General features: G+C 44.9%; 1 protein-coding gene across 16 annotated transcripts in view; it reads left to right on the top strand.

Annotated features, from left to right (window-relative positions):
* ACSL1 (acyl-CoA synthetase long chain family member 1) overlaps positions 1-25952 on the top strand; it is an 80072-nt gene that overhangs the window by 17646 nt on the left and 36474 nt on the right. For 10 of the 16 annotated variants that reach the window (XM_045393109.2, XM_045393108.2, XM_045393116.2 and 7 more), the window contains one exon: positions 5021-5247. In XM_045393109.2, the coding sequence (XP_045249044.2) occupies positions 5053-5247 (195 nt within the window). In that variant the 5' untranslated portion in view covers positions 5021-5052. Of the gene's footprint in view, positions 1-43; positions 316-3033; positions 3147-5020; positions 5248-25952 lie in introns of those variants that run through there. The other 6 variants (XM_045393111.2, XM_015451084.3, XM_015451087.3 and 3 more) reach the window with 3 other exon arrangements.

The raw sequence follows: 25952 nt of genomic DNA, 5'->3' as shown, positions 1-25952 counted from the left end.
GAAGGACAAAGCGGGTGCTTTCAGCCTCTGTAAATAGCCTATTGTACAAGGGGAGGAGGCGGGGCACGGAATGGCAGCATCTTGCCAGCTTGGGTTGCTGCGTTAAGGAAAGATGTCAGGCTTTCTTAATTTGCCACTGCCGGGGCAAGGGTGCAGTTTATGTGGGTTTGTTTGAGGGCTACATTCCTAGTGAAGTGTTCCATCAGATTGCCATTATTCATCTTAATGAAAGCTTGAGGAACTTTAGAAGGAGAGAAACATTCAGACCACCCGGTTTTTGGTTTCTAAATGACATGAAGAGAATACAATGTTAATGTAAGTAAAAGTTTGCAGAATTGCAGGGGTAGTGTGTGTGTGTGTGTGTGTGTGTCCTCGAGAAAATGATGTCCTTGTGAGTCACCTCTGGCCCTGAGCCACTATTTTCATGGTACAAATAAAAAGGTGAAGAGGTGAACCTTTGTGTATAGTAGGCCTCGCACCCACGTGTTCGGAGGCCGGGGTGATGGGATACATGCTAACGTTTATGTAAGATGTTGAGCATTCAGATGGACCTCAGTACAGAGCTCTCATAATACCTGGGAGCGTGAGTACTGGAAGGACTTTAGAAACCTGACCTCATGGTTCCTAACCTGGGTTGGGCTAAAGGAGACTTGTGGTAATTATGTGTATTCTCGGGGGAGAGGGTCAGTGGCTTAGCATAGTTTAAGAATTATTAGCATAGGTGGGATTTGGAGTCACACTGTTTGGTGTCCCGTTCTTGACTAACGTCCTGGGGAAGCCTTATAAGTCTCTGGCCTTGGTTTCTTCCTCATCAGTTTGCATTTGTGATGTTCAGATAAGACACTGGATATGAAAGCCTTTCCAAAACACTAAGGAAATGCTAATTGCATTTTTAGTTCTCCTATCCGAAGTTTGGGTAGACTTTCTGTTTTCTGACAGTCATGCAGTTCAGTTTCCATCACCCTGCCTCGCTGTGCCTGTCTCTGCCCAGGTCTATTTAAAGGAATCTTCTGTGCTGGATCTTTACACTGGGCTTGTGCCCAGATTTCCTTGGCCATTGTTACCTTCCCTGTCCTTCTGTGGTCTTAGACTTCAGGTTTGTAGGAAATTCAGAAAACCCAGCTGAGCAAACCCACCTGCTGTAAGGGTCGGGAGGAGGGTGCACAGGAGTGGCTGTGGAGGAAGGAGAAGCTGGCTGTTGGTAGCCTTGTGTGTTCCTGGCTGGGAAATACTGGCTCCTTAAGCCTTTAAGCCAATTGAATCATATTTTTGGCAAACTGCAGCATGATTTATATGCCCAGGCTATAAATTTCCTCAGATGTTTATGTGGAAATTTGATTTTGAAAGAATAAAGAAATATTCAAACCAGAACACTATTAGAATAAGAATAAAATCTGAGTTTTACCATTTGTTAGCAAGTGTATGAGTCTTAATCCTTCTTAGAGACCCCTTAGTCTAATGCTTATGTTCACATACAGCATTGAAAGGCTATTTATTGTGCCTGATTTTCCTTGGATGTAAGTCTGCCTCCATTTGCAAATACCCCAAGTGCCTTTTCCTTAATAGCGGTTAAATAGAAGGAAAAAGATTTGTAATGCTATCAGTGTCAGTTTAAGAGTTGTTCTTCACACAGATCTAAATGAGCCATTGTCTTAGTTCTTTATGCATAGACTATAGTTTTCCTGTGTATAGCATTAATCAGTTGGTTCAGTGAAGTTGGCTTGCAGCTTGTTACCTGGCTGCCATCTAAGAGGCATGAATTAAACTGCTATAGTTTGTCATTATCACCCACTAAATACAGGAATTTGGCTGGATTCAACCCTTAGTATTGTAGATTAGTATCTAATGAAATGCTCTTGTATACATGCTACTAAATATATAATTTTCTCAAGTTTTTTTTTAAAAAAGTGTTCTTAGGTTTAATACACTTTCTTGGTATAATGCAGTGTATAGCATGGCTACTGCTGATGCTTAAAATAGACGAATTAATCACCTGTGTCTGACCGTATTTGTTTACAGAGGAATTATTTAATATTCTCACTCAGGGATGTGATTCTGTTGAACAGCACCTGCAAATTCACACAATCTAGGTTTTATGGAGTTACTGTAGGAGCTCTGGGGAGAGAAGAGAGAAAGGCATGGCAGTGTGTGTCAAGGGTGAGTACTTCCTCTTCAGACCTGGAGTGCTGCAGGGTGATGAAGACAACTAGAGGTGGAAGGATTTGAGGGCAAAGCAAGTTTGCACATTATATTCCTAAGGCTGCTTTGAGGTTGTGGGGTTGCAATACTGTTTCTGAAATCTGACCACTCAGTGTCAATCGGACATGGACTTGATTTGTCTGCTTATCCCACCTGGTGTACATCGCTTCCTCAGAAAGGCCTTCCCCAGTGCCTTGCAGACATTGCCTGTTTGATTTTTATCTTCCCTGCTAGAAGGTTAGCCCATTGAAAGCCTAGACCAGGTCATCAGCACTGTCTTCCCAGCGCCTGGCCAAAGCCTGGCTCACACTAGGTGCTCAGATATGCAGAGTGACAGGAGTAGCTCAATTCCTATGTATTCGTCTAGAATAAATCTGCTGTCGGCATGCTCTGGGCAATCGGTTTCTTTCTTGGTATGCCTTACCTTGGTTGGACATACCCCCCAGCATCCTATGCTTCATTTCAGTGGTTTAAAAAATATATGCCATTGTCTCTTATTGGGAAGCTGAGCAGAAAGAAAACAGTGTCTGTTTTCAGAACCGGTCCTGGCAGCAACACTCACTGATGCCTGTCCCTGCCCATGGGTGGAGCAGTGGGGTGACTCTGCCGCTGGCTGCCCATTGGCCTATTCTCCGCCCTCTGCTCTCCTGAGAAGTCAAGTGTGGATTTTGTCTGCTAGTTACCTTTAGCCCAGTGGGCAGCAGCGTGGGGCTCGGCATGTGACTTATGCCCTGAGAGACCTTGGCAGGCTGGGGGAGCGCGGCTGAGCCCTGCTAACCGCCCCCCACCCCCAGGCTCACTGCCCTCTTCTGTGTCTGCAGTGGGGTGTCACCTAGCAGTCAGCTGTTGGTGGCACAGATGGTGAGTGGTTTTGGAAGTGCTGGTGCCTTCTTTCCAGAATCGTGGCCTGAAGAACTCTGCTTATCTGTTCTTTCTTTGCTGTCATGGTAAACCTTGAAATTTCGTGTGTGTGTGTGTGTGTGTGTGTGTGTGTGTACACTTACACAGATTCATTGTAGCAAATATTGAATGAGCAGAGCAAATACATTAGGTTGGTCCTGGTAGTATTAATGGCCTGGAAAACAGGGACTATTAAATTTAAAATTAATTTCATTTAAATTTAAATTTTAGCAGAAAATTTCTGTATTTTAACAAAGAAAAAGAAATGCGCATCAAAACCACAGTGCATTTCTCTGATGACCAGTGATGATGAGCATTTTTTCATGTATGTGTTAGCTGCATAAATGTCTTCTTTTGAGAAGTGTCTGTTCATATCCTTTGCCCACTTTTTGATGGAGTTGTTTTTTTCTTGTAAATTTGTTTGGGTTCTTTGTAGATTCTGGATATTAGCCCTTTGTCAGATGGGTAGATTGCAAAAACTTTCTCCCATTCTGTAGGTTGCCTGTTCGCTCTGATGCTAGTTTCTTTTGCCGTGCAGAAGCTTCTTAATTTTATCTGAACACTCCTTGTAGGCAGTGTTTTTACCTGCATGCCTTACTTGTTCTGCACTCAGGATGAACCACAGAGCGTTGGTAGAGGAAATAATCATAACATCTAACATTTTTGAGCACTTTCTAACGTGTGTGAGATCATTCTTACCTCTTTACTTGAGTCATTTAGCAGTCGGAAAAGCCCTACGGGATAAGGTGCTATTTCCAGCTCCTTTTACAGATAAGGAAACTGAGGCACATGGAGGTGAGGTCATTTGTCCCATATCATACAGCTCATAGGCTGGGGAGGCAGAATTTGGCTCTAGTATCTAGCATTTAGGGTCTTTTTTTTTTTTTTCTTTTTTGAGACGGAGTCTCACTTTGTCGCCCAGATTGGTGAGCAGTAGCTCACTGCAACCCTCTGTCTCCTGGGTTCAAGCGATTCTCCTGCCTCAGCCTTCTGAGTAGCTGAGATTACAGGTGCCCACCACCACACCCAGCTAATTTTTATATTTTTTGAAGAGATGGAGTTTCACCATGTTGGCCAGGCTGATCTCGAACTCTTAACCTCGAGTGATCTGCCCGCCTCAGCCTCCCAAAGTGCTGGGATTACAGGCATGAGCTACCGCGCCCGGCTGCATCTAGGATCTTAAATACTATTCTCTACTTTCTCTCAAACACTGTGCTGTATTCCCTCTTTAGACATCTGGTGGTCGGTTTAAAGTTTATGCACACCAATTTATCTGTTGTTTCTTTTGGCTATAATGTCTTGGGGAGTGTAAAAGAAACTGATCTTACCAGAATAGGCAACTATGGGTTTCCCAGCATTTATATGGACACCGTAGTGGTGTGAGGCGTACAGGAAGGTGAAATTTAGATTGGTGTGTTTAACCAGTTTGGGAACTTGTTCTGAGATTGTTGGAAGAAATAGAAACTGACGGCCCTTAGGTGGTTTGGGCTTGTTCTTCCTCTTCACTCACATTCCCATGAGCCTTGACAATGAGAGTCGAGTGTTTTTGATTAGGTGGACGGACAAGAGCAGAGACATAATAGCAAAGAAGAAAATAGAAACTTAAATCTACGTATTTGAGTTTTTATGGGAAGAATTCTTCATGAGTAAAATCTTTTTAATATGATTAATGAAAGGAAGAGAATGGGGTTTTTTTTCAAGACAAGACAATGGAGAAATAGAATGAAAATGAAATCCTAAAGTGTTTTTAGAAAAATGACACTTGACAGCCAGGAAAAGACCTGGACCATTAGATTGTGGGTTTAATGCCTGGACTGGCCGAGCAGCTACCCAATTAGATGGCTGGCCTTTGGGAATTCTGGAGTTCTGGAGAGGAGTCCTGCTTCCCTGGAATGAACATGACATTTTTCTCTTCCAACAGAATTCAGCTTAGAGAACTATCAACACAGGACAATGCAGGCCCACGAGTTGTTCCGGTATTTTCGAATGCCAGAGCTGGTTGACTTCCGACAGTACGTGCGTACTCTTCCGACCAACACGCTTATGGGCTTCGGAGCTTTTGCAGCACTCACCACTTTCTGGTACGCCACGAGACCCAAAGCCCTGAAGCCACCATGTGACCTCTCCATGCAGTCGGTGGAAGTGGCGGTGAGTGGAGGGCCCAGCCTGCCTCGTGTGTTTTCTCTGCATTTCCCCAGATGAGCTAAGCCCTGTTGAATGTTAAATCGATCAAGATCACAATCACAATCAAATATCTGTTTATAAGTACACTTTATAAATGTAAATGTGCCAAACAAACAAATTACTAATGGTGGTAACCAGAGGTACAGGGCAAAATGTAGGCACAGGGAGAGATGAGAGGGTGTTGGTTGGGTGTCTACCTTCAGTCACATGGAAGATCATTCTAGAAATCACATTGAGTTTCTACCCTGTAGTAAGCATTGTAGTCAGCCTGGAGGATTCCACAAGGAAAAAGACAGCACAGAACCTCTGTTCTCCCAGGGGTTAGATTCTGGCAGGAATGAGAGTTTTCAAACAAACGTTACCAAAAGAATGCGCTTGTGGTGCATCTGACACTTAGAACACAACCCCAGGCTGCTGGGAGAGACTTTGGGATTTCAGATAGAATAGGGCTGGAGTAAGAACTTGACGGAAGAACATGGCTGCAGAATTCAGGGCAGGACATGAAGAAACAACCCTCAAGAGGCGCGTCTGGCTGGGCTGCTGAGTGCTGTGGTTGTGTGTGACTTGGGCGGACTGGAGGCTGTGCTCTCATGTTAGGAAAATGAAACTGGAACGCAGGCGATGAGGGCTTAATAGGTGGGATGGTGTAAGGAAACCTTAGGATCCTTTCAGGAAGATTCTTAGTGCTCCTGCTCTCCCTGCCTTCCCTAGTGAGAAAGGCGGGGTGTGGAGAAGGTGAAGAGGCCACATGCTCACTGGTGCTTCCACTCCTCACCTGTTCTTTGGTTTTCTCTATGGTCGCTTGCTTTCCTCTACCCAAGTCAGTCACCCTTCAGTGTTTCCCGCATTCAGCAGATATGCAGAAGAACATTGTGAAACCCAGAATCCCCCCAGTTACTGCTTCCAGATGGAAGGGATGGAAGGCCTTCCCCACCCTCCCGGGCCGACCGCCGCAGAGGGAGCGCGTGCCCTTCCACACACAGCCCTGGCTGGAGCCAGCCTTTTTGTTATTTATGGGATGCTAGTCTTTGTTTTGTTTTAGACAAGTTCTTGGATTCATTAATGTGAAACTCTTAAAATATATAAAAGATTCTTCAGTCTAATTCATACTGAAATATAAATATAGAATGACTGAACTACTGCTGAGAAAAGTTAACTTTCTGCTTGATTTCTATTTAGAAGGTCAGGGTACATTAATATTTCACCTCTGTTGATCACATAGGCTGGGGAAATGAGCGGAATCCCCCTTTTCCTAAGGGATTCCTGTGAGGTTCTGGCATTCCTTCTCTACTGGCAGAGCACCTGATGTATCACGGCAGCGCTGCCGTCTCTATGAAGAACTGTTGGCAAGTGCAGTGTTAAGACATGTATAACTTAGCAATAACTGTAAGAAATGAGTAATTCCTATTGTATGAGAAATTGTGGGGGCACTTACGTATGGTTTTAAGACTTTAGCTTAGCATAAAGGCATTGTGCCTTCTTAAAATAATTACCTGTGTTCTCTATAGAACAATTTAAAACTTCAGATATGCAGCAAAAAATGAAAATCTATAATTTTACTGCCCAGGATAGAGGCTTCCTGATTTTTCTCTGTTTATAGAAATTGATTGAGCTCTGATTTTCAGAATTTGTGGGGCTGAGAAATAGATACTGAGCTTGCTTTGCCTTTTTAAAAAAGAAGTTAAAATTTTACATTTAAAAGTAGCTCTGGAATTATGGTGCTTAATAATTACAGATGCTTTGATGTAGCTAGCATCATCCTATGGACATCTAGGGCAGGGAAAGAGGAACTTGATTCACTTCATGAGGTACCGGTGAAGAGCCTGTGCTGCTGGCACTGCTGCGGGGCTGGTGGCCGGAGCAGAATATTGTGGCCGTGTTCCTACTTTGAAAACAAGTAAGCAGGGTTTGCAGTTCCCACCCTCACTCCGCACCCCCATCTCACACGCACAGTTTTTATCACCCTCCTCGTCCTGTAGAGTTTCCATGGATAATAAAATGAGAAGAATCCGCACTTTTTGGTTTGGCCACTTCTCATCACAGTCCACGCCGGCTGTTTCCCAGCTACTGATTTTTAAGGCAGTAGCACAAAGGTTCTTTGTAAGTTACACCTTCTGAAATTTCCTTTTAAAAATCAGGATCGTACGGCTGGGTGCAGAGGCCACATGACTGTAATCCCAGCACTTTGGGAGGCCGAGGTGAGAGGACTGCTTGAGGCCAGGATTTTGAGACCAGCCTGGGCAACATAGCAAGGCCTCATAGCAAGGCCTCATCTCTATAAATTGTTTTATTTTAATTAGTCGGGTGTGGTGGCTCATGCCTGTAGTCCCAGCAACTCAGGTGACTGAAGTGGACGAATCATTTGAACCCAGGAGTTGGAGGCTGCGGTGAGCTATGACTGTGCCACTGTACTCCAGCCTGGGCAACAGAGTGAGACCTTGTCTCTAAGAAAAATAAAAATCAGGGTTGTAAAGAAGAGGTTAACACTCGTGCTGGTGATCTCTAATGAATACCTAAATTAGAGAACAGGACAGACAAGCTGGGTTAGGAACAGAATCCAAAAAGTGTTTCCTAAGTGTTGGAGCCTGGACTGATCAGGGCCCTGTCTGCAGAACCATGTCCTTGTGTCTGTAGTGGCAGCTCACAGTCGTAACTGTGACTCCCTGCGTGCCAAGGAAGAACTTCCATCTTCTGAAGGATTTTGCTGCTGCTGCTCTGTGACTTTGAGCAGTGGATGGAAGCAGATTTTGTGGGTTTGGTTTGTTTTTACATCACCGTCACAGATAATGCAAGATTTCCGGGGTTAGCCTGTGTTCCGGTTTAGCCTGGCTAAATGTGTCAGCCTGTTCTCCGAGATTGAAGCTCCATGGCCCCCTAGTGAAAACCGTCTTCACTGGAGTGACTGGAAACCTTTTGGGATCGGTCAGAGCCCAGACACACGTGGTTCTGTTAAGCAAAGTACAGGAGCATGTTGGAGTGGAAAGGGACCAGGGAAAAGAGGGATGGGGCAGACGTGGGACCGGACTCCAACTTAGACCAGGCAGCCTTGGGCAAGTTCACCAGGCTTTTCTGACCTTCAGATTCCTCATGTGGAAAACAGAAGTAACAGTACCTTTCCTCCTTCAGTGTTGCTAAGAGGACTGAGTAGTTATGCAATGTCTGCTTGGCCCACAATAAGTATGTAGCAATTGTTTTTTCCCTTTCTCTTTTCCCTTCATATTTTATACACAAGAAAACTGAGTCCAAAGAGGTAAAAATGTATCATACAGTTAGTAGAAGGTCCAGAACTCTGTTTTGCTGCCTTTATTATAGTAGTAGAAAGTTGTATATTGTAACTAGGGCTTTGGGGAAGGGGGCAGTAAACCAGGATAATAAGGAAAGTTTGGATCTGTCCAGATCAATGTGAAGAGTCAGTGAACTGAGCCTCTGAACCCAGGAGCAGGCTTGTTTGTTTATTTGGAGACAGGGTCTTGCTCTGTTGTCCAGGCTGGAATGCATTGGTGTGGTCATAGCTTACTACAGCCTCAAACTCCTGGGCTCAAGCTATACTCTCACCTCTAACTCCAGAGTAGCTAGGACTATAGGCATGCAACACCATGCCTGGCTAATTAAAAAAAATTTTTTTTAGAGATGAGGTCTTGTTGTGTTAGTCTCAAACTAACTAGCTTGTGCCAGGCTAGTTTCAAACTCCTGGGCTCAAGCAAGCCTTCCTCCTTGACCTCCCAAAGTGCTGGGATTACAGGTGTGAGCCATAGCACCTGGTCTAGAGCAGTCTGTTTTGAAAATGGCTATGCAGACAAATGAGTCTAAAGGTATTGATGGAAATGGATGGAGCCAAAGGGACAGGTAAAATAAAAACAGAGTCTAGGTTCTGTTGGGTATAGGATCAGAAATTATCAAGAATCGGGCAGTGGGCTGGGCACAGTGGCTCACGCCTGTAATCCTAGCACTTTGGGAGGCCAAGGTGGGTGGATCACCTGGGGTTAGGAGTTCAAGACCCGCCTGACCAATATGGTGAAACCCTGTCTCTACTAAAAATACAAAAATTAGCCAGGTGTGGTGGCATGCCTGTAATCCCAGCTACTCGGGAGGCTGAGACAGGGGAATTGCTTGAACCTGGGAGGTGGAGGTTGCAGTGAACCGAGATTGTGCCACTGCACTCCAGCCTGGGCGACAGAGCGAGACTCCATCTCAAATAAATAAATAAATAAATAAATAAATAAATAAATAATAAAAAATAAAGAATCGGGAATGGTGAGGACTGGTATGAAAGGGGCACAGGACTGTGAAAACTGGAGTGGTTCTGCCCTTCCCTCATCCTCTATCCCTGAACCAGGTCAGACATAGGTGGAGTCAGAGCAGAACTTGGTGTTGATGCGGCTTCAGGTTCACCTATCAGAGTTTGCGAGATTTAGGCCATGAACCATTATGAATATAGTTGAGAACCTGTGTAATTGCTGAAGGAGGTAGTGTGTGCAAGACCTGCTGCTCCCAGTTAGTACGGACCCCTGTGACATTCACAGAAGCTCAGAATGTCTGAGATGCTCTGGAAGCTACCTTATCTCCGTCTGCAGCTACAACTCCAATGATCACATTCAGTGCTATGCTGGCACAGCCAGCCTGGCCCTGCTCTGGATTGGAGGCATCCTCAAGGGCTGCTTCCTGTGGAAGCAGTTTCGCTGGACTGCAGGGAGCCCCTGGAATTTTGGATACTGGGCCTTGGGGTCACTTGGGAATGGGAATGGCTGTTGTGTGGCCCTGTTTGCCAGAGGGGCCGTTGGTGATGAGCCCCATGCAAGTGGCACCTGCCCTTCGCCTGCTCCTTCTGAGCCAGTGAGACGGAGACCCTCCAGAGAGAGTATGTGAGTTACTCTCCTTGTGAGACAGGTGGTACGGGCATTGAGATGACTGACTTGTCAAATTAGTTCGGAAAGATGTTTGACAACTACTACAAGATCATAATGTCCTTAAACAAAAACCTGTGATATGTGTTATTTGTTTGTTTTTAAATATTAGAGAAGGGAATACATTTTAGCAAGTAAAAACTTTTTTATGCCTTCAAGTCTTTTCTAAGACTTTTAAGAGTATCAAAACCTGGGTTAAGGTTTACTTCTGGTGACTAACCCAGTTAGACCATCACAGATTCGCTGTTTAGATTGTTATCAGACCTCGGTTCCAGCATGGGTTCACGTCTTATAACACACAGAACCAGTTCCAGCATGGGTTCACATAACACACAGAACCAGTTCCAGCATGGGTTCACATCTTATAACACACAGAACCAGTTCCAGCATGGGTTCACGTCTTATAACACACAGAACCAGTTCCAGCATGGGTTCATGTCTTATAACACACAGAACCAGTTCCAGCATGGGTTCACCTCTTATAACACACAGAACCAGTTCCAGCATGGGTTCACATCTTATAACACACAGAACCAGTTCCAGCATGGGTTCACATAACACACAGAACCAGTTCCAGCATGGGTTCACGTCTTATAACACACAGAACCAATTCCAGCATGGGTTCACGTCTTATAACACACAGAACCAGTTCCAGCATGGGTTCACGTCTTATAACACACAGAACCAGTTCCAGCATGGGTTCACGTCTTATAACACACAGAACCAGTTCCAGCATGGGTTCACATAACACACAGAACCAGTTCCAGCATGGGTTCACATCTTATAACACACAGAACCAGTTCCAGCATGGGTTCACGTTTATAACACACAGAACCAGTTCCAGCTTGGGTTCCCGTCCTATAACACACAGAACCAGTTCCAGCATGGGTTCACATAACACACAGAACCAGTTCCAGCATGGGTTCACATAACACACAGAACCAGTTCCAGCATGGGTTCACCTCTTATAACACACAGAACCAGTTCCAGCATGGGTTCACCTCTTATAACACACAGAACCAGTTCCAGCATGGGTTCACCTCTTATAACACACAGAACCAGTTCCAGCATGGGTTCACATCTTATAACACACAGAACCAGTTCCAGCATGGGTTCACCTCTTATAACACACAGAACCAGTTCCAGCATGGGTTCACCTCTTATAACACACAGAACCAGTTCCAGCATGGGTTCACATCTTATAACACACAGAACCAGTTCCAGCATGGGTTCACCTCTTATAACACACAGAACCAGTTCCAGCATGGGTTCACATCTTATAACACACAGAACCAGTTCCAGCATGGGTTCACATCTTATAACACACAGAACCAGTTCCAGCATGGGTTCACATAACACACAGAACCAGTTCCAGCATGGGTTCACATCTTATAACACACAGAACCAGTTCCAGCATGGGTTCACATCTTATAACACACAGAACCAGTTCCAGCATGGGTTCACATCTTATAACACACAGAACCAGTTCCAGCATGGGTTCACCTCTTATAACACACAGAACCAGTTCCAGCATGGGCTCACATAACACACAGAACCAGTTCCAGCATGGGTTCACGTCTTATAACACACAGAACCAGTTCCAGCATGGGTTCACATCTTATAACACACAGAACCAGTTCCAGCATGGGTTCACCTCTTATAACACACAGAACCAGTTCCAGCATGGGTTCACCTCTTATAACACACAGAACCAGTTCCAGCATGGGTTCATATCTTATAACACACAGAACCAGTTCCAGCATGGGTTCACCTCTTATAACACACAGAACCAGTTCCAGCATGGGTTCACCTCTTATAACACACAGAACCAGTTCCAGCATGGGTTCACATCTTATAACACACAGAACCAGTTCCAGCATGGGTTCACATCTTATAACACACAGAACCAGTTCCAGCATGGGTTCACCTCTTATAACACACAGAACCAGTTCCAGCATGGGTTCACATCTTATAACACACAGAACCAGTTCCAGCATGGGTTCACCTCTTATAACACACAGAACCAGTTCCAGCATGGGTTCACCTCTTATAACACACAGAACCAGTTCCAGCATGGGTTCACATCTTATAACACACAGAACCAGTTCCAGCATGGGTTCACATCTTATAACACACAGAACCAGTTCCAGCATGGGTTCACATCTTATAACACACAGAACCAGTTCCAGCATGGGCTCACATAACACACAGAACCAGTTCCAGCATGGGTTCACGTCTTATAACACACAGAACCAGTTCCAGCATGGGTTCACATCTTATAACACACAGAACCAGTTCCAGCATGGGTTCACGTCTTATAACGCACAGAACCAGTTCCAGCATGGGTTCACATAACACACAGAACCAGTTCCAGCATGGGTTCACCTCTTATAACACACAGAACCAGTTCCAGCATGGGTTCACATCTTATAACACACAGAACCAGTTCCAGCATGGGTTCACCTCTTATAACACACAGAACCAGTTCCAGCATGGGTTCACATCTTATAACACACAGAACCAGTTCCAGCATGGGTTCACCTCTTATAACACACAGAACCAGTTCCAGCATGGGTTCACCTCTTATAACACACAGAACCAGTTCCAGCATGGGTTCACATCTTATAACACACAGAACCAGTTCCAGCATGGGTTCACCTCTTATAACACACAGAACCAGTTCCAGCATGGGTTCACATCTTATAACACACAGAACCAGTTCCAGCATGGGTTCACATCTTATAACACACAGAACCAGTTCCAGCATGGGTTCACATAACACACAGAACCAGTTCCAGCATGGGTTCACATCTTATAACACACAGAACCAGTTCCAGCATGGGTTCACATCTTATAACACACAGAACCAGTTCCAGCATGGGTTCACATCTTATAACACACAGAACCAGTTCCAGCATGGGTTCACCTCTTATAACACACAGAACCAGTTCCAGCATGGGCTCACATAACACACAGAACCAGTTCCAGCATGGGTTCACGTCTTATAACACACAGAACCAGTTCCAGCATGGGTTCACATCTTATAACACACAGAACCAGTTCCAGCATGGGTTCACCTCTTATAACACACAGAACCAGTTCCAGCATGGGTTCACCTCTTATAACACACAGAACCAGTTCCAGCATGGGTTCATATCTTATAACACACAGAACCAGTTCCAGCATGGGTTCACCTCTTATAACACACAGAACCAGTTCCAGCATGGGTTCACCTCTTATAACACACAGAACCAGTTCCAGCATGGGTTCACATCTTATAACACACAGAACCAGTTCCAGCATGGGTTCACATCTTATAACACACAGAACCAGTTCCAGCATGGGTTCACCTCTTATAACACACAGAACCAGTTCCAGCATGGGTTCACATCTTATAACACACAGAACCAGTTCCAGCATGGGTTCACCTCTTATAACACACAGAACCAGTTCCAGCATGGGTTCACCTCTTATAACACACAGAACCAGTTCCAGCATGGGTTCACATCTTATAACACACAGAACCAGTTCCAGCATGGGTTCACATCTTATAACACACAGAACCAGTTCCAGCATGGGTTCACATCTTATAACACACAGAACCAGTTCCAGCATGGGCTCACATAACACACAGAACCAGTTCCAGCATGGGTTCACGTCTTATAACACACAGAACCAGTTCCAGCATGGGTTCACATCTTATAACACACAGAACCAGTTCCAGCATGGGTTCACGTCTTATAACGCACAGAACCAGTTCCAGCATGGGTTCACATAACACACAGAACCAGTTCCAGCATGGGTTCACATCTTATAACACACAGAACCAGTTCCAGCATGGGTTCACATCTTATAACACACAGAACCAGTTCCAGCATGGGTTCACATCTTATAACACACAGAACCAGTTCCAGCATGGGTTCACCTCTTATAACACACAGAACCAGTTCCAGCATGGGTTCACATCTTATAACACACAGAACCAGTTCCAGCATGGGTTCACATCTTATAACACACAGAACCAGTTCCAGCATGGGTTCACGTCTTATAACACACAGAACCAGTTCCAGCATGGGTTCACGTCTTATAACACACAGAACCAATTCCAGCATGGGTTCACGTCTTATAACACACAGAACCAGTTCCAGCATGGGTTCACGTCTTATAACACACAGAACCAGTTCCAGCATGGGTTCACGTCTTATAACACACAGAACCAGTTCCAGCATGGGTTCACATAACACACAGAACCAGTTCCAGCATGGGTTCACATCTTATAACACACAGAACCAGTTCCAGCATGGGTTCACGTTTATAACACACAGAACCAGTTCCAGCTTGGGTTCCCGTCCTATAACACACAGAACCAGTTCCAGCATGGGTTCACATAACACACAGAACCAGTTCCAGCATGGGTTCACATCTTATAACACACAGAACCAGTTCCAGCATGGGTTCACATAACACACAGAACCAGTTCCAGCATGGGTTCACCTCTTATAACACACAGAACCAGTTCCAGCATGGGTTCACCTCTTATAACACACAGAACCAGTTCCAGCATGGGTTCACCTCTTATAACACACAGAACCAGTTCCAGCATGGGTTCACATCTTATAACACACAGAACCAGTTCCAGCATGGGTTCACATCTTATAACACACAGAACCAGTTCCAGCATGGGTTCACCTCTTATAACACACAGAACCAGTTCCAGCATGGGTTCACCTCTTATAACACACAGAACCAGTTCCAGCATGGGTTCACATCTTATAACACACAGAACCAGTTCCAGCATGGGTTCACCTCTTATAACACACAGAACCAGTTCCAGCATGGGTTCACATCTTATAACACACAGAACCAGTTCCAGCATGGGTTCACATCTTATAACACACAGAACCAGTTCCAGCATGGGTTCACATAACACACAGAACCAGTTCCAGCATGGGTTCACATCTTATAACACACAGAACCAGTTCCAGCATGGGTTCACATCTTATAACACACAGAACCAGTTCCAGCATGGGTTCACATCTTATAACACACAGAACCAGTTCCAGCATGGGTTCACCTCTTATAACACACAGAACCAGTTCCAGCATGGGCTCACATAACACACAGAACCAGTTCCAGCATGGGTTCACGTCTTATAACACACAGAACCAGTTCCAGCATGGGTTCACATCTTATAACACACAGAACCAGTTCCAGCATGGGTTCACCTCTTATAACACACAGAACCAGTTCCAGCATGGGTTCACCTCTTATAACACACAGAACCAGTTCCAGCATGGGTTCATATCTTATAACACACAGAACCAGTTCCAGCATGGGTTCACCTCTTATAACACACAGAACCAGTTCCAGCATGGGTTCACCTCTTATAACACACAGAACCAGTTCCAGCATGGGTTCACATCTTATAACACACAGAACCAGTTCCAGCATGGGTTCACATCTTATAACACACAGAACCAGTTCCAGCATGGGTTCACCTCTTATAACACACAGAACCAGTTCCAGCATGGGTTCACATCTTATAACACACAGAACCAGTTCCAGCATGGGTTCACCTCTTATAACACACAGAACCAGTTCCAGCATGGGTTCACATCTTATAACACACAGAACCAGTTCCAGCATGGGTTCACATCTTATAACACACAGAACCAGTTCCAGCATGGGTTCACATCTTATAACACACAGAACCAGTTCCAGCATGGGCTCACATAACACACAGAACCAGTTCCAGCATGGGTTCACATCTTATAACACACAGAACCAGTTCCAGCATGGGTTCACGTCTTATAACACACAGAACCAATTCCAGCATGGGTTCACGTCTTATAACACACAGAACCAGTTCCAGCATGGGTTCACGTCTTATAACACACAGAACCAGTTCCAGCATGGGTTCACGTCTTATAACACACAGAACCAGTTCCAGCATGGGTTCACATAACACACAGAACCAGTTCCAGCATGGGTTCACATCTTATAACACACAGAACCAGTTCCAGCATGGGTTCACGTTTATAACACACAGAACCAGTTCCAGCTTGGGTTCCCGTCCTATAACACACAGAACCAGTTCCAGCATGGGTTCACATAACACACAGAACCAGTTCCAGCATGGGTTCACATCTTATAACACACAGAACCAGTTCCAGCATGGGTTCACATAACACACAGAACCAGTTCCAGCATGGGTTCACCTCTTATAACACACAGAACCAGTTCCAGCATGGGTTCACCTCTTATAACACACAGAACCAGTTCCAGCATGGGTTCACCTCTTATAACACACAGAACCAGTTCCAGCATGGGTTCACATCTTATAACACACAGAACCAGTTCCAGCATGGGTTCACATCTTATAACACACAGAACCAGTTCCAGCATGGGTTCACCTCTTATAACACACAGAACCAGTTCCAGCATGGGTTCACCTCTTATAACACACAGAACCAGTTCCAGCATGGGTTCACATCTTATAACACACAGAACCAGTTCCAGCATGGGTTCACCTCTTATAACACACAGAACCAGTTCCAGCATGGGTTCACATCTTATAACACACAGAACCAGTTCCAGCATGGGTTCACATCTTATAACACACAGAACCAGTTCCAGCATGGGTTCACATAACACACAGAACCAGTTCCAGCATGGGTTCACATCTTATAACACACAGAACCAGTTCCAGCATGGGTTCACATCTTATAACACACAGAACCAGTTCCAGCATGGGTTCACATCTTATAACACACAGAACCAGTTCCAGCATGGGTTCACATCTTATAACACACAGAACCAGTTCCAGCATGGGCTCACATAACACACAGAACCAGTTCCAGCATGGGTTCACGTCTTATAACACACAGAACCAGTTCCAGCATGGGTTCACATCTTATAACACACAGAACCAGTTCCAGCATGGGTTCACCTCTTATAACACACAGAACCAGTTCCAGCATGGGTTCACCTCTTATAACACACAGAACCAGTTCCAGCATGGGTTCATATCTTATAACACACAGAACCAGTTCCAGCATGGGTTCACCTCTTATAACACACAGAACCAGTTCCAGCATGGGTTCACCTCTTATAACACACAGAACCAGTTCCAGCATGGGTTCACATCTTATAACACACAGAACCAGTTCCAGCATGGGTTCACATCTTATAACACACAGAACCAGTTCCAGCATGGGTTCACCTCTTATAACACACAGAACCAGTTCCAGCATGGGTTCACATCTTATAACACACAGAACCAGTTCCAGCATGGGTTCACCTCTTATAACACACAGAACCAGTTCCAGCATGGGTTCACATCTTATAACACACAGAACCAGTTCCAGCATGGGTTCACATCTTATAACACACAGAACCAGTTCCAGCATGGGTTCACATGTTATAACACACAGAACCAGTTCCAGCATGGGCTCACATAACACACAGAACCAGTTCCAGCATGGGTTCACGTCTTATAACACACAGAACCAGTTCCAGCATGGGTTCACGTCTTATAACACACAGAACCAATTCCAGCATGGGTTCACGTCTTATAACACACAGAACCAGTTCCAGCATGGGTTCACGTCTTATAACACACAGAACCAGTTCCAGCATGGGTTCACGTCTTATAACACACAGAACCAGTTCCAGCATGGGTTCACATAACACACAGAACCAGTTCCAGCATGGGTTCACATCTTATAACACACAGAACCAGTTCCAGCATGGGTTCACGTTTATAACACACAGAACCAGTTCCAGCTTGGGTTCCCGTCCTATAACACACAGAACCAGTTCCAGCATGGGTTCACATAACACACAGAACCAGTTCCAGCATGGGTTCACATCTTATAACACACAGAACCAGTTCCAGCATGGGTTCACATAACACACAGAACCAGTTCCAGCATGGGTTCACCTCTTATAACACACAGAACCAGTTCCAGCATGGGTTCACCTCTTATAACACACAGAACCAGTTCCAGCATGGGTTCACCTCTTATAACACACAGAACCAGTTCCAGCATGGGTTCACATCTTATAACACACAGAACCAGTTCCAGCATGGGTTCACATCTTATAACACACAGAACCAGTTCCAGCATGGGTTCACCTCTTATAACACACAGAACCAGTTCCAGCATGGGTTCACCTCTTATAACACACAGAACCAGTTCCAGCATGGGTTCACATCTTATAACACACAGAACCAGTTCCAGCATGGGTTCACCTCTTATAACACACAGAACCAGTTCCAGCATGGGTTCACATCTTATAACACACAGAACCAGTTCCAGCATGGGTTCACATCTTATAACACACAGAACCAGTTCCAGCATGGGTTCACATAACACACAGAACCAGTTCCAGCATGGGTTCACATCTTATAACACACAGAACCAGTTCCAGCATGGGTTCACATCTTATAACACACAGAACCAGTTCCAGCATGGGTTCACATCTTATAACACACAGAACCAGTTCCAGCATGGGTTCACCTCTTATAACACACAGAACCAGTTCAAGCATGGGCTCACATAACACACAGAACCAGTTCCAGCATGGGTTCACGTCTTATAACACACAGAACCAGTTCCAGCATGGGTTCACATCTTATAACACACAGAACCAGTTCCAGCATGGGTTCACCTCTTATAACACACAGAACCAGTTCCAGCATGGGCTCACATAACACACAGAACCAGTTCCAGCATGGGTTCACGTCTTATAACACACAGAACCAGTTCCAGCATGGGTTCACATCTTATAACACACAGAACCAGTTCCAGCATGGGTTCACGTCTTATAACGCACAGAACCAGTTCCAGCATGGGTTCACATAACACACAGAACCAGTTCCAGCATGGGTTCACATCTTATAACACACAGAACCAGTTCCAGCATGGGTTCACATCTTATAACACACAGAACCAGTTCCAGCATGGGTTCACATCTTATAACACACAGAACCAGTTCCAGCATGGGTTCACCTCTTATAACACACAGAACCAGTTCCAGCATGGGCTCACATAACACACAGAACCAGTTCCAGCATGGGTTCACGTCTTATAACACACAGAACCAGTTCCAGCATGGGTTCACATCTTATAACACACAGAACCAGTTCCAGCATGGGTTCACATCTTATAACACACAGAACCAGTTCCAGCATGGGTTCACATCTTATAACACACAGAACCAGTTCCAGCATGGGCTCACATAACACACAGAACCAGTTCCAGCATGGGTTCACGTCTTATAACACACAGAACCAGTTCCAGCATGGGTTCACATCTTATAACACACAGAACCAGTTCCAGCATGGGTTCACGTCTTATAACGCACAGAACCAGTTCCAGCATGGGTTCACATAACACACAGAACCAGTTCCAGCATGGGTTCACATCTTATAACACACAGAACCAGTTCCAGCATGGGTTCACATCTTATAACACACAGAACCAGTTCCAGCATGGGTTCACATCTTATAACACACAGAACCAGTTCCAGCATGGGTTCACCTCTTATAACACACAGAACCAGTTCCTTGGGTATAACTGATCTTGTTTCCTAGGTGGATGACTAAATTCCACACCAAATGATCTCATGACCTCCAGGTCACATGCTGGCCAGTGGCCCTTTTGCATGAGAGATTGAAATTTATACATCCATATGTTGGCATGTATATGGTTAGCGACTTGCTTTAGCATTTTAATCCTGTGCTTCATAAAGCCTACCACATAGGATGTGACACTTTGGGTTTAATTCTCCACTAGTCACAGTGAATAGTTATCAGATCTATATTCATTCAGCAAGGACTTGAGTTTTTCTGGCACGATGCGCACAGTACCAGGGCAGAGAAGGCTGCTGCCCCCAGGGAGCTCCAGGCCAGCAGGAAGTACCACTCAGACCCCTTGTCCTTGGCAGAGGGTGAGAGCCATCTTGAGACTAGAGCAGTCAATGCAAGTGACTTGTTTTCATGCCACAGAACTAAGCTGTGGGTTCATTCTCAGGTAAGGATTTGGAAGAACAAACTAAAGGTGGCATATCCAGGCTGTGGAAGCCAGTGCTCAATCAACAGCATGGTTTACAGTTCAAAAGTCACACCCCACCAGAGGCCTTCTCAGTGTCATGATCTGCATGAACAAACGACAGACCTCCCAGCTCACATGCACACTGCAACAAGGACTAGCATCCTTCATCCATGTTTAGAGGGTGTATATGGACATATTACCAAGTAGGATTTCCCCATGTGGCTGGTGGAATCCCTCATTTCCACATAACCATACTTCACATGTATGCATGTAAAGGCCCACTTGCAAACTGGGAGAAGTAATTTTTGCAGGAGAAGAGAGTAACTCATTGATTCATAAGTTCTTATGAAGACTCACACTGGATTTGTGGAGGGAAAGCAAGTGTGGGCCTATGGGGATCATGCCAGTGGAAACGCTGAGGGTGGCGAGACACCCTTCTGGACTTGAGTGGCTGGGGCCCACTCTGAACAGGAGCTGTTGTTGATCTGGGCAGGATTACACGTGTCTGTGAGGCAAACATTTAGAGACAAACCTAAATGGAAACTGCCAGGAGAGGGCAGGAAGGGAGCTGTCCAGGAAGGGCAGCTGGAGTTGAGTTGGATGGTGGTGTCACTCGCCCTCACTGACACCAGCCTGGTGGGTCAGAAGAAGGAGTGTCACAGTCAGTTGCAAGATGGGGCAATAGATGAATGATTTTGAACCAAGTGGGAGGTAGCAGGTGAACATTGAGAGGAAGGGACAAGTATTAGGAACAGTAGTAGTAGCATCTGGTTGTTTCTGCAGTCATTTGTAAATATGACCTAATAAATACTGTTTCCACAGTCATTTGTAAATGTAAACCTAATTCTCATCTCTGGGAAGCTTTAAAACAGAAATCAGTTATCTGACGTATATTTAACTAGAAGTGTGTGTGAGACTTCAGAAGAATCTCCTGATCCGGTGCTCTGTCTTCATCCTATTCTTCGTCCTTATGGAAATCTGGGCTGTTTTTAGGTATTAACTTCCATTTATTACCATGTGTGATTGCAGATTCTGGGTCACTATTCCCCATGGCCTGTTATACCATGGTCTTGATAGCAACATAATTGTACAAATGGTCAAATGAAGCTGGGAGCAAAGATTTCCCCTTTTAATTCCACCCGTAGCAGCTTTGCTGACTAGATACTCAGAGAATTCCTGAAAAGTATTCCAGCATTTGAGGACATTTGCCGCAAGTGATCCTGGCAGTTGGGGCAGTGAGGTGGTGCATTAGTCAGGGTTCTCTAGAGGGACAGAGCTAATAGGATGGATATATAGGAGTTTATTAAGGAGTATTAACGCAGATGATCACAAGGACCCATAGTAGGCCATCTGCAAACTGAGGAGCAAGAAAGCCCGTCCGAGTCCCAACGCCGAAGGATGTGAAGTCTGATGTTCGAGGGCAGGAAGGATCCAGCATGGGAGAAAGATGTAGGCTGGGAGGCTAAGCCAGTCTAGTCTTTTCACATTCCTCTGCCTGCTTTTTATTCTGGCTATGCTGGCAGCTGAGTAGATGGTGTCCACCAGATTAAGGGTGGGTCTGCCTTTCCCAGCCCACTGACTCAAATGTTAATCTCCTTTGTCAACACCCTCACAGACACACCCAGGATCAATACTTCATATCCTTCGATCCAATCAAGTTGACACTCAGTATTAACAAGCATAGGTGGATGGAGAGAGTATGCTTAGAGGGGGTGTTTTTGTTTAGAAATGTTATTCTGGCAGGGTGCAAACATCAGCGTTTTCATGCCTTGAGGTAACTTTAGTACCTTTTCTAAAACTTAATGAGCTTCTTAATAACAAGTTATGAAAAACCTTGCTAAATTACTTGTTCTTACAAAACTCACATTACAGGAAACAACTGAGTTGCTCTCTGAGAGGCTGTAAGACATGTCTGCTGACTTAGGGATGCTTTTAGGTGGCTGAATTAGGTGGGAAAAGTGTTAGCGCTGGTAATGAGCAGTAGTGGCTGGGTGGGGTGGCCTGCAGAGTGAGAACCGAGGGCAGAGTTTCTGATCTTTATGCCAAGACCAGGCCACAGGAGTATTAAGTGCCTGGCTTAGGAATTCAAAGAAAGAAAGAGGTTGATTGTTATATTTAAAAAACTATTTCTGGGCTCCCTTTACCTAGGAAGAAAAAGCTAAAGGTCCCTACATATATATAGGGAATATGATAAAGCAGGTCTGAAAACACAATTTGATTTTGTACAAATGATGTCGCTTCTCACAAGCTTCATTAAACAGAGAACGTGTGTACGCATAAATGACATAAATGCGTGCTGTAATATTTACTTATGTTTAAAAGTAGCCTCCCCGAAATGGAACCAACTGGTGCCAAATGAAAAATGACCAGCATAGACTGTGTTTCTTGACAAAACCCCTTCAGCACCCATTGTCCAAAAGCAACCAAAGGTAGTAGATAGGAATGTGGCTCCCTTTGAACTAGGCAGAAGTGAAACAGATGCCTTGTATATTCAAATGGTTGGCATGTAAAAATTCTACTGGCAGTCCTGTTTCCTGGAACAATGTGTATTTGTAGGAATTTGGACGTTGTGACTTCACATTTTCTTCCCTTTCATTGAGGCGGGAGGGTGATACTTCCCCTCTTGTGGTCGGCTGATTTTTTTTTTTTCTGGTGATGAGATATTTTGCAAAGTACCGTGTCAGCCTCCTGCCCCCATCCCCCCGTCCCTCTTCAGCAAATCCTCTAGTTGGGATAGTGGGGAGCTGGGAAGTTGGAAACTGGAGATGAACAAGGAATGAAAAGAAAAAAGGTTCTGAGGGTTATGGGCAAGTGCTGAAAAATCAGAAAACCCAGCCAGGCACGGGTGACCTGGACCCCACCTCCTCAAGGATGAAGGATGTCTCCACACACGCACAAAGGAGGTGTGGGCATGTTTGGGACCTGCCTGTGAACTGCCAAGCAAACCTTGACGTATCTGGATGTCTCATTGAGCTAGGTTCGAAGCTCTGCTCCACTACGTGGTGGACGTGGGACTAAGAAGGGAGGCGGCCCCCGGAGTCTGAGCTTCCACATCTGGAGAGGGGCTGGCCTTTAGCAGGCTCCGTACACATTCACTCACCTTCCATCCTTCCTGCACACCAGTGTCAGGATAGTTCTGCCTTCTGTGCTCAGCTGGGAGGAAGGGATCTTGGGAAGTCAGCCAGTTCAACAGTGAGTATGAATAGTGAGCGTGAGGCCTCACTGTCTCCTTGTGACATTTGCAGTTCACTGTATTGGGGGAAATCTGGGAATTTTACAAATATCTATCCATTGTCATTTAGAAATTATTGTGGAGGGGGAGTTGCCCAGGGGCTGGCCTTTAAAAGACCTAGTGTAATATATCAAAGGTGTAGTCTGCTAGATAAGAGAATTGATGGCCAGAGTTCCTCTCTGAAAGGTCACTGGATGGAAAAGTAGTTTTATGTCTGTTTACAAAAAGAAGCACATGACGGAGTTCTGAGCAGGCTAAGATGCGTGTAAAATGTAAATGCTGGGAAGGATATGGTTGGCGCTCTGTGTCCGTGGATTAAAAATATTCTGTGGAAATAAATGGATGGTTTTGTCTGTATGGAACATTGCCAGACATTTTTTCCTTGTCATTATTCCCTGAACAATACAGTTTAACAGCTACTTATTTACATCACATTAGGTATTGTGAGTAATCTAGAGACCGTTTAGAGTCTACAGAAAGATGTGCATAGGTTATATGCAAATACTATGCCATTTTGTATCAGGGACTTGAGCATCTGGATTTGGGTATCCTGAAGGGAAACAGCTGTGTGGACCACGTGTTAGGTATTAGAAGGAACAAAAAGGAATCACTTTTACCCCGGTCCATGGTTCTACGTGCTCCTTTGCACCCCAGAGATGGATTCCGCATTAGAACCCAGCCACGTCTTTGGCAGTCTCTTGGCTCTGCCTCTCCCCCTTCTACTCCTTTCTCTCTCTCATTCTCCCTTCTCTCCCTTCTCCCTTTCGCCCTGCGTCCACCTCCCTATCCCTCACCTGCATAAACAATAGCAACACAAGGGGCATATAACTGCTGTGGCCTGTAAATGCCCATTTGGAGATGGAGATGAATGAGGCTGTGAGTGGTAAAGCTTGGGCTTCTCTACACCTAAGAAATCCTCAAGGGCATAATTTGCTTTTGCACTTAAATAGGGGAGTGGTACGAAATAACTGGCCATTGGGTTTCTGTTAGTCACATATTGGTGAGAGCTCTGGCCTTGGAAACCCTTGATATGCAGATGTTCTTCTGCCCCCAAGAGGAACTTGGACTTACTTCCTACTTCAGCCCTTGTGGGGAGATTGACCTCAGGAGGAACCTGAGCTTGTAGAGATGTTGTGGAATACACTCATGACCTCTGATTTCACTGTAGTGGGTTTGACTCACCATCTTTTTTTTTTTTTAACTGGGAAAGCTATATAACCACATTAAAGAGATCTGTAGCAGAAGCAGTAGAAGACCCATGATGCCTGCTGACTCACTGGCTCATGACTGATTTCCTACACATTCAACTGGGGTTGTCTGCTTCTCTTGCCCTGTTTCTTGAGCCCAAGCGACCCCCACACACTGCCACCTGCTCAGTAGGTTATGTCAGAAGGCCATAAGGGCCAGATTTAAGCTATTTTTCATTTAAATAGGTGTCCCTAGAAATAGCCACGTGGACTCACCTAGTACAGTATTTAAGTCCCCAGCTTTTGAAGTGACGCTATCTTGTAAAACCTACAGAAAATTTGGGCTCCAATTGTTACAGCTATGCTTCCCAGCACTCAGCTTGCAACCCCTTATGTAGATAAAACTAAGGTTGCTAACACTCAGTTTTAAATATAGCATTTTTGTTCAAAGAATAGCAACACTGGGCCAGGCGCAGTGGCTCACACCTGTAATCCCAATACTTTGGGAGGCCTAGAAGGAAGGATCACTTGAGCCCAGGAGTTTGAGACCAGCCTGGGCAGCATAGTGAGACCTTGTCTCTACAAATAATAAAAAAATTAGCCAAGCAAGGTGGCATGTGTCTGTGGTTTCAGCTACTCCGGAGGTTAAGTGGAAGGACTGCTTGAGTGCAGATGGTCGAGATGGCAGCAAGCTCTGATGATGCCACTGAACTCCAGCCTGGGCAACAGAGCACGACCCTGTTTCAAAAAAAAAAAAAAAAGATTCATTATTGGAATGTGTGGTCCTTTCATAGAGCCACAGATTTTGAAGCACGGATCTTAATGTTTTGTGCCCTTCCCCTTCTTATTCAACCCCCTTTCTTGAAATTACAGTTATGTCTGACAACTGAGTGACAGTGTGACCTTTTATCCAGTATCATCAAGCCTTCAATTAGTGTCTCCTTTTGGCAGATGTCTTATTTACTGCTTCATGTTCAGGCTTTTCTCATTATTCTAATTGCTAATTAGGGTAATAATAAGTATCTTGCCCCAGGTTACATGTCACGATGTTGCTTTATTGGGGATATCATTCACTTCTTCAACTTTGATTTAGTTCGTTTGCCTCCGTGTTTCTCGGATTCCAGAAGATTATACACCACCAAAACCTTACACCTAACTAAAAAATTATTTAGCTAAAAATTTGTTATAAAATGGTCCTCTAGAGCAGTGGTTCTCAAAATAAAATTTGGGACGTTGACCAAGGTGGTTGACCTATCTCGAAGGGTTATGGTCTCTGTATGTCCAAAGC

This window comes from Macaca fascicularis, chromosome 5 (assembly GCF_037993035.2).
Source record: "Macaca fascicularis isolate 582-1 chromosome 5, T2T-MFA8v1.1".
Lineage (NCBI taxonomy): Eukaryota > Metazoa > Chordata > Mammalia > Primates > Cercopithecidae > Macaca > Macaca fascicularis.
This window is presented reverse-complemented; position numbering and strand designations above follow the sequence as displayed.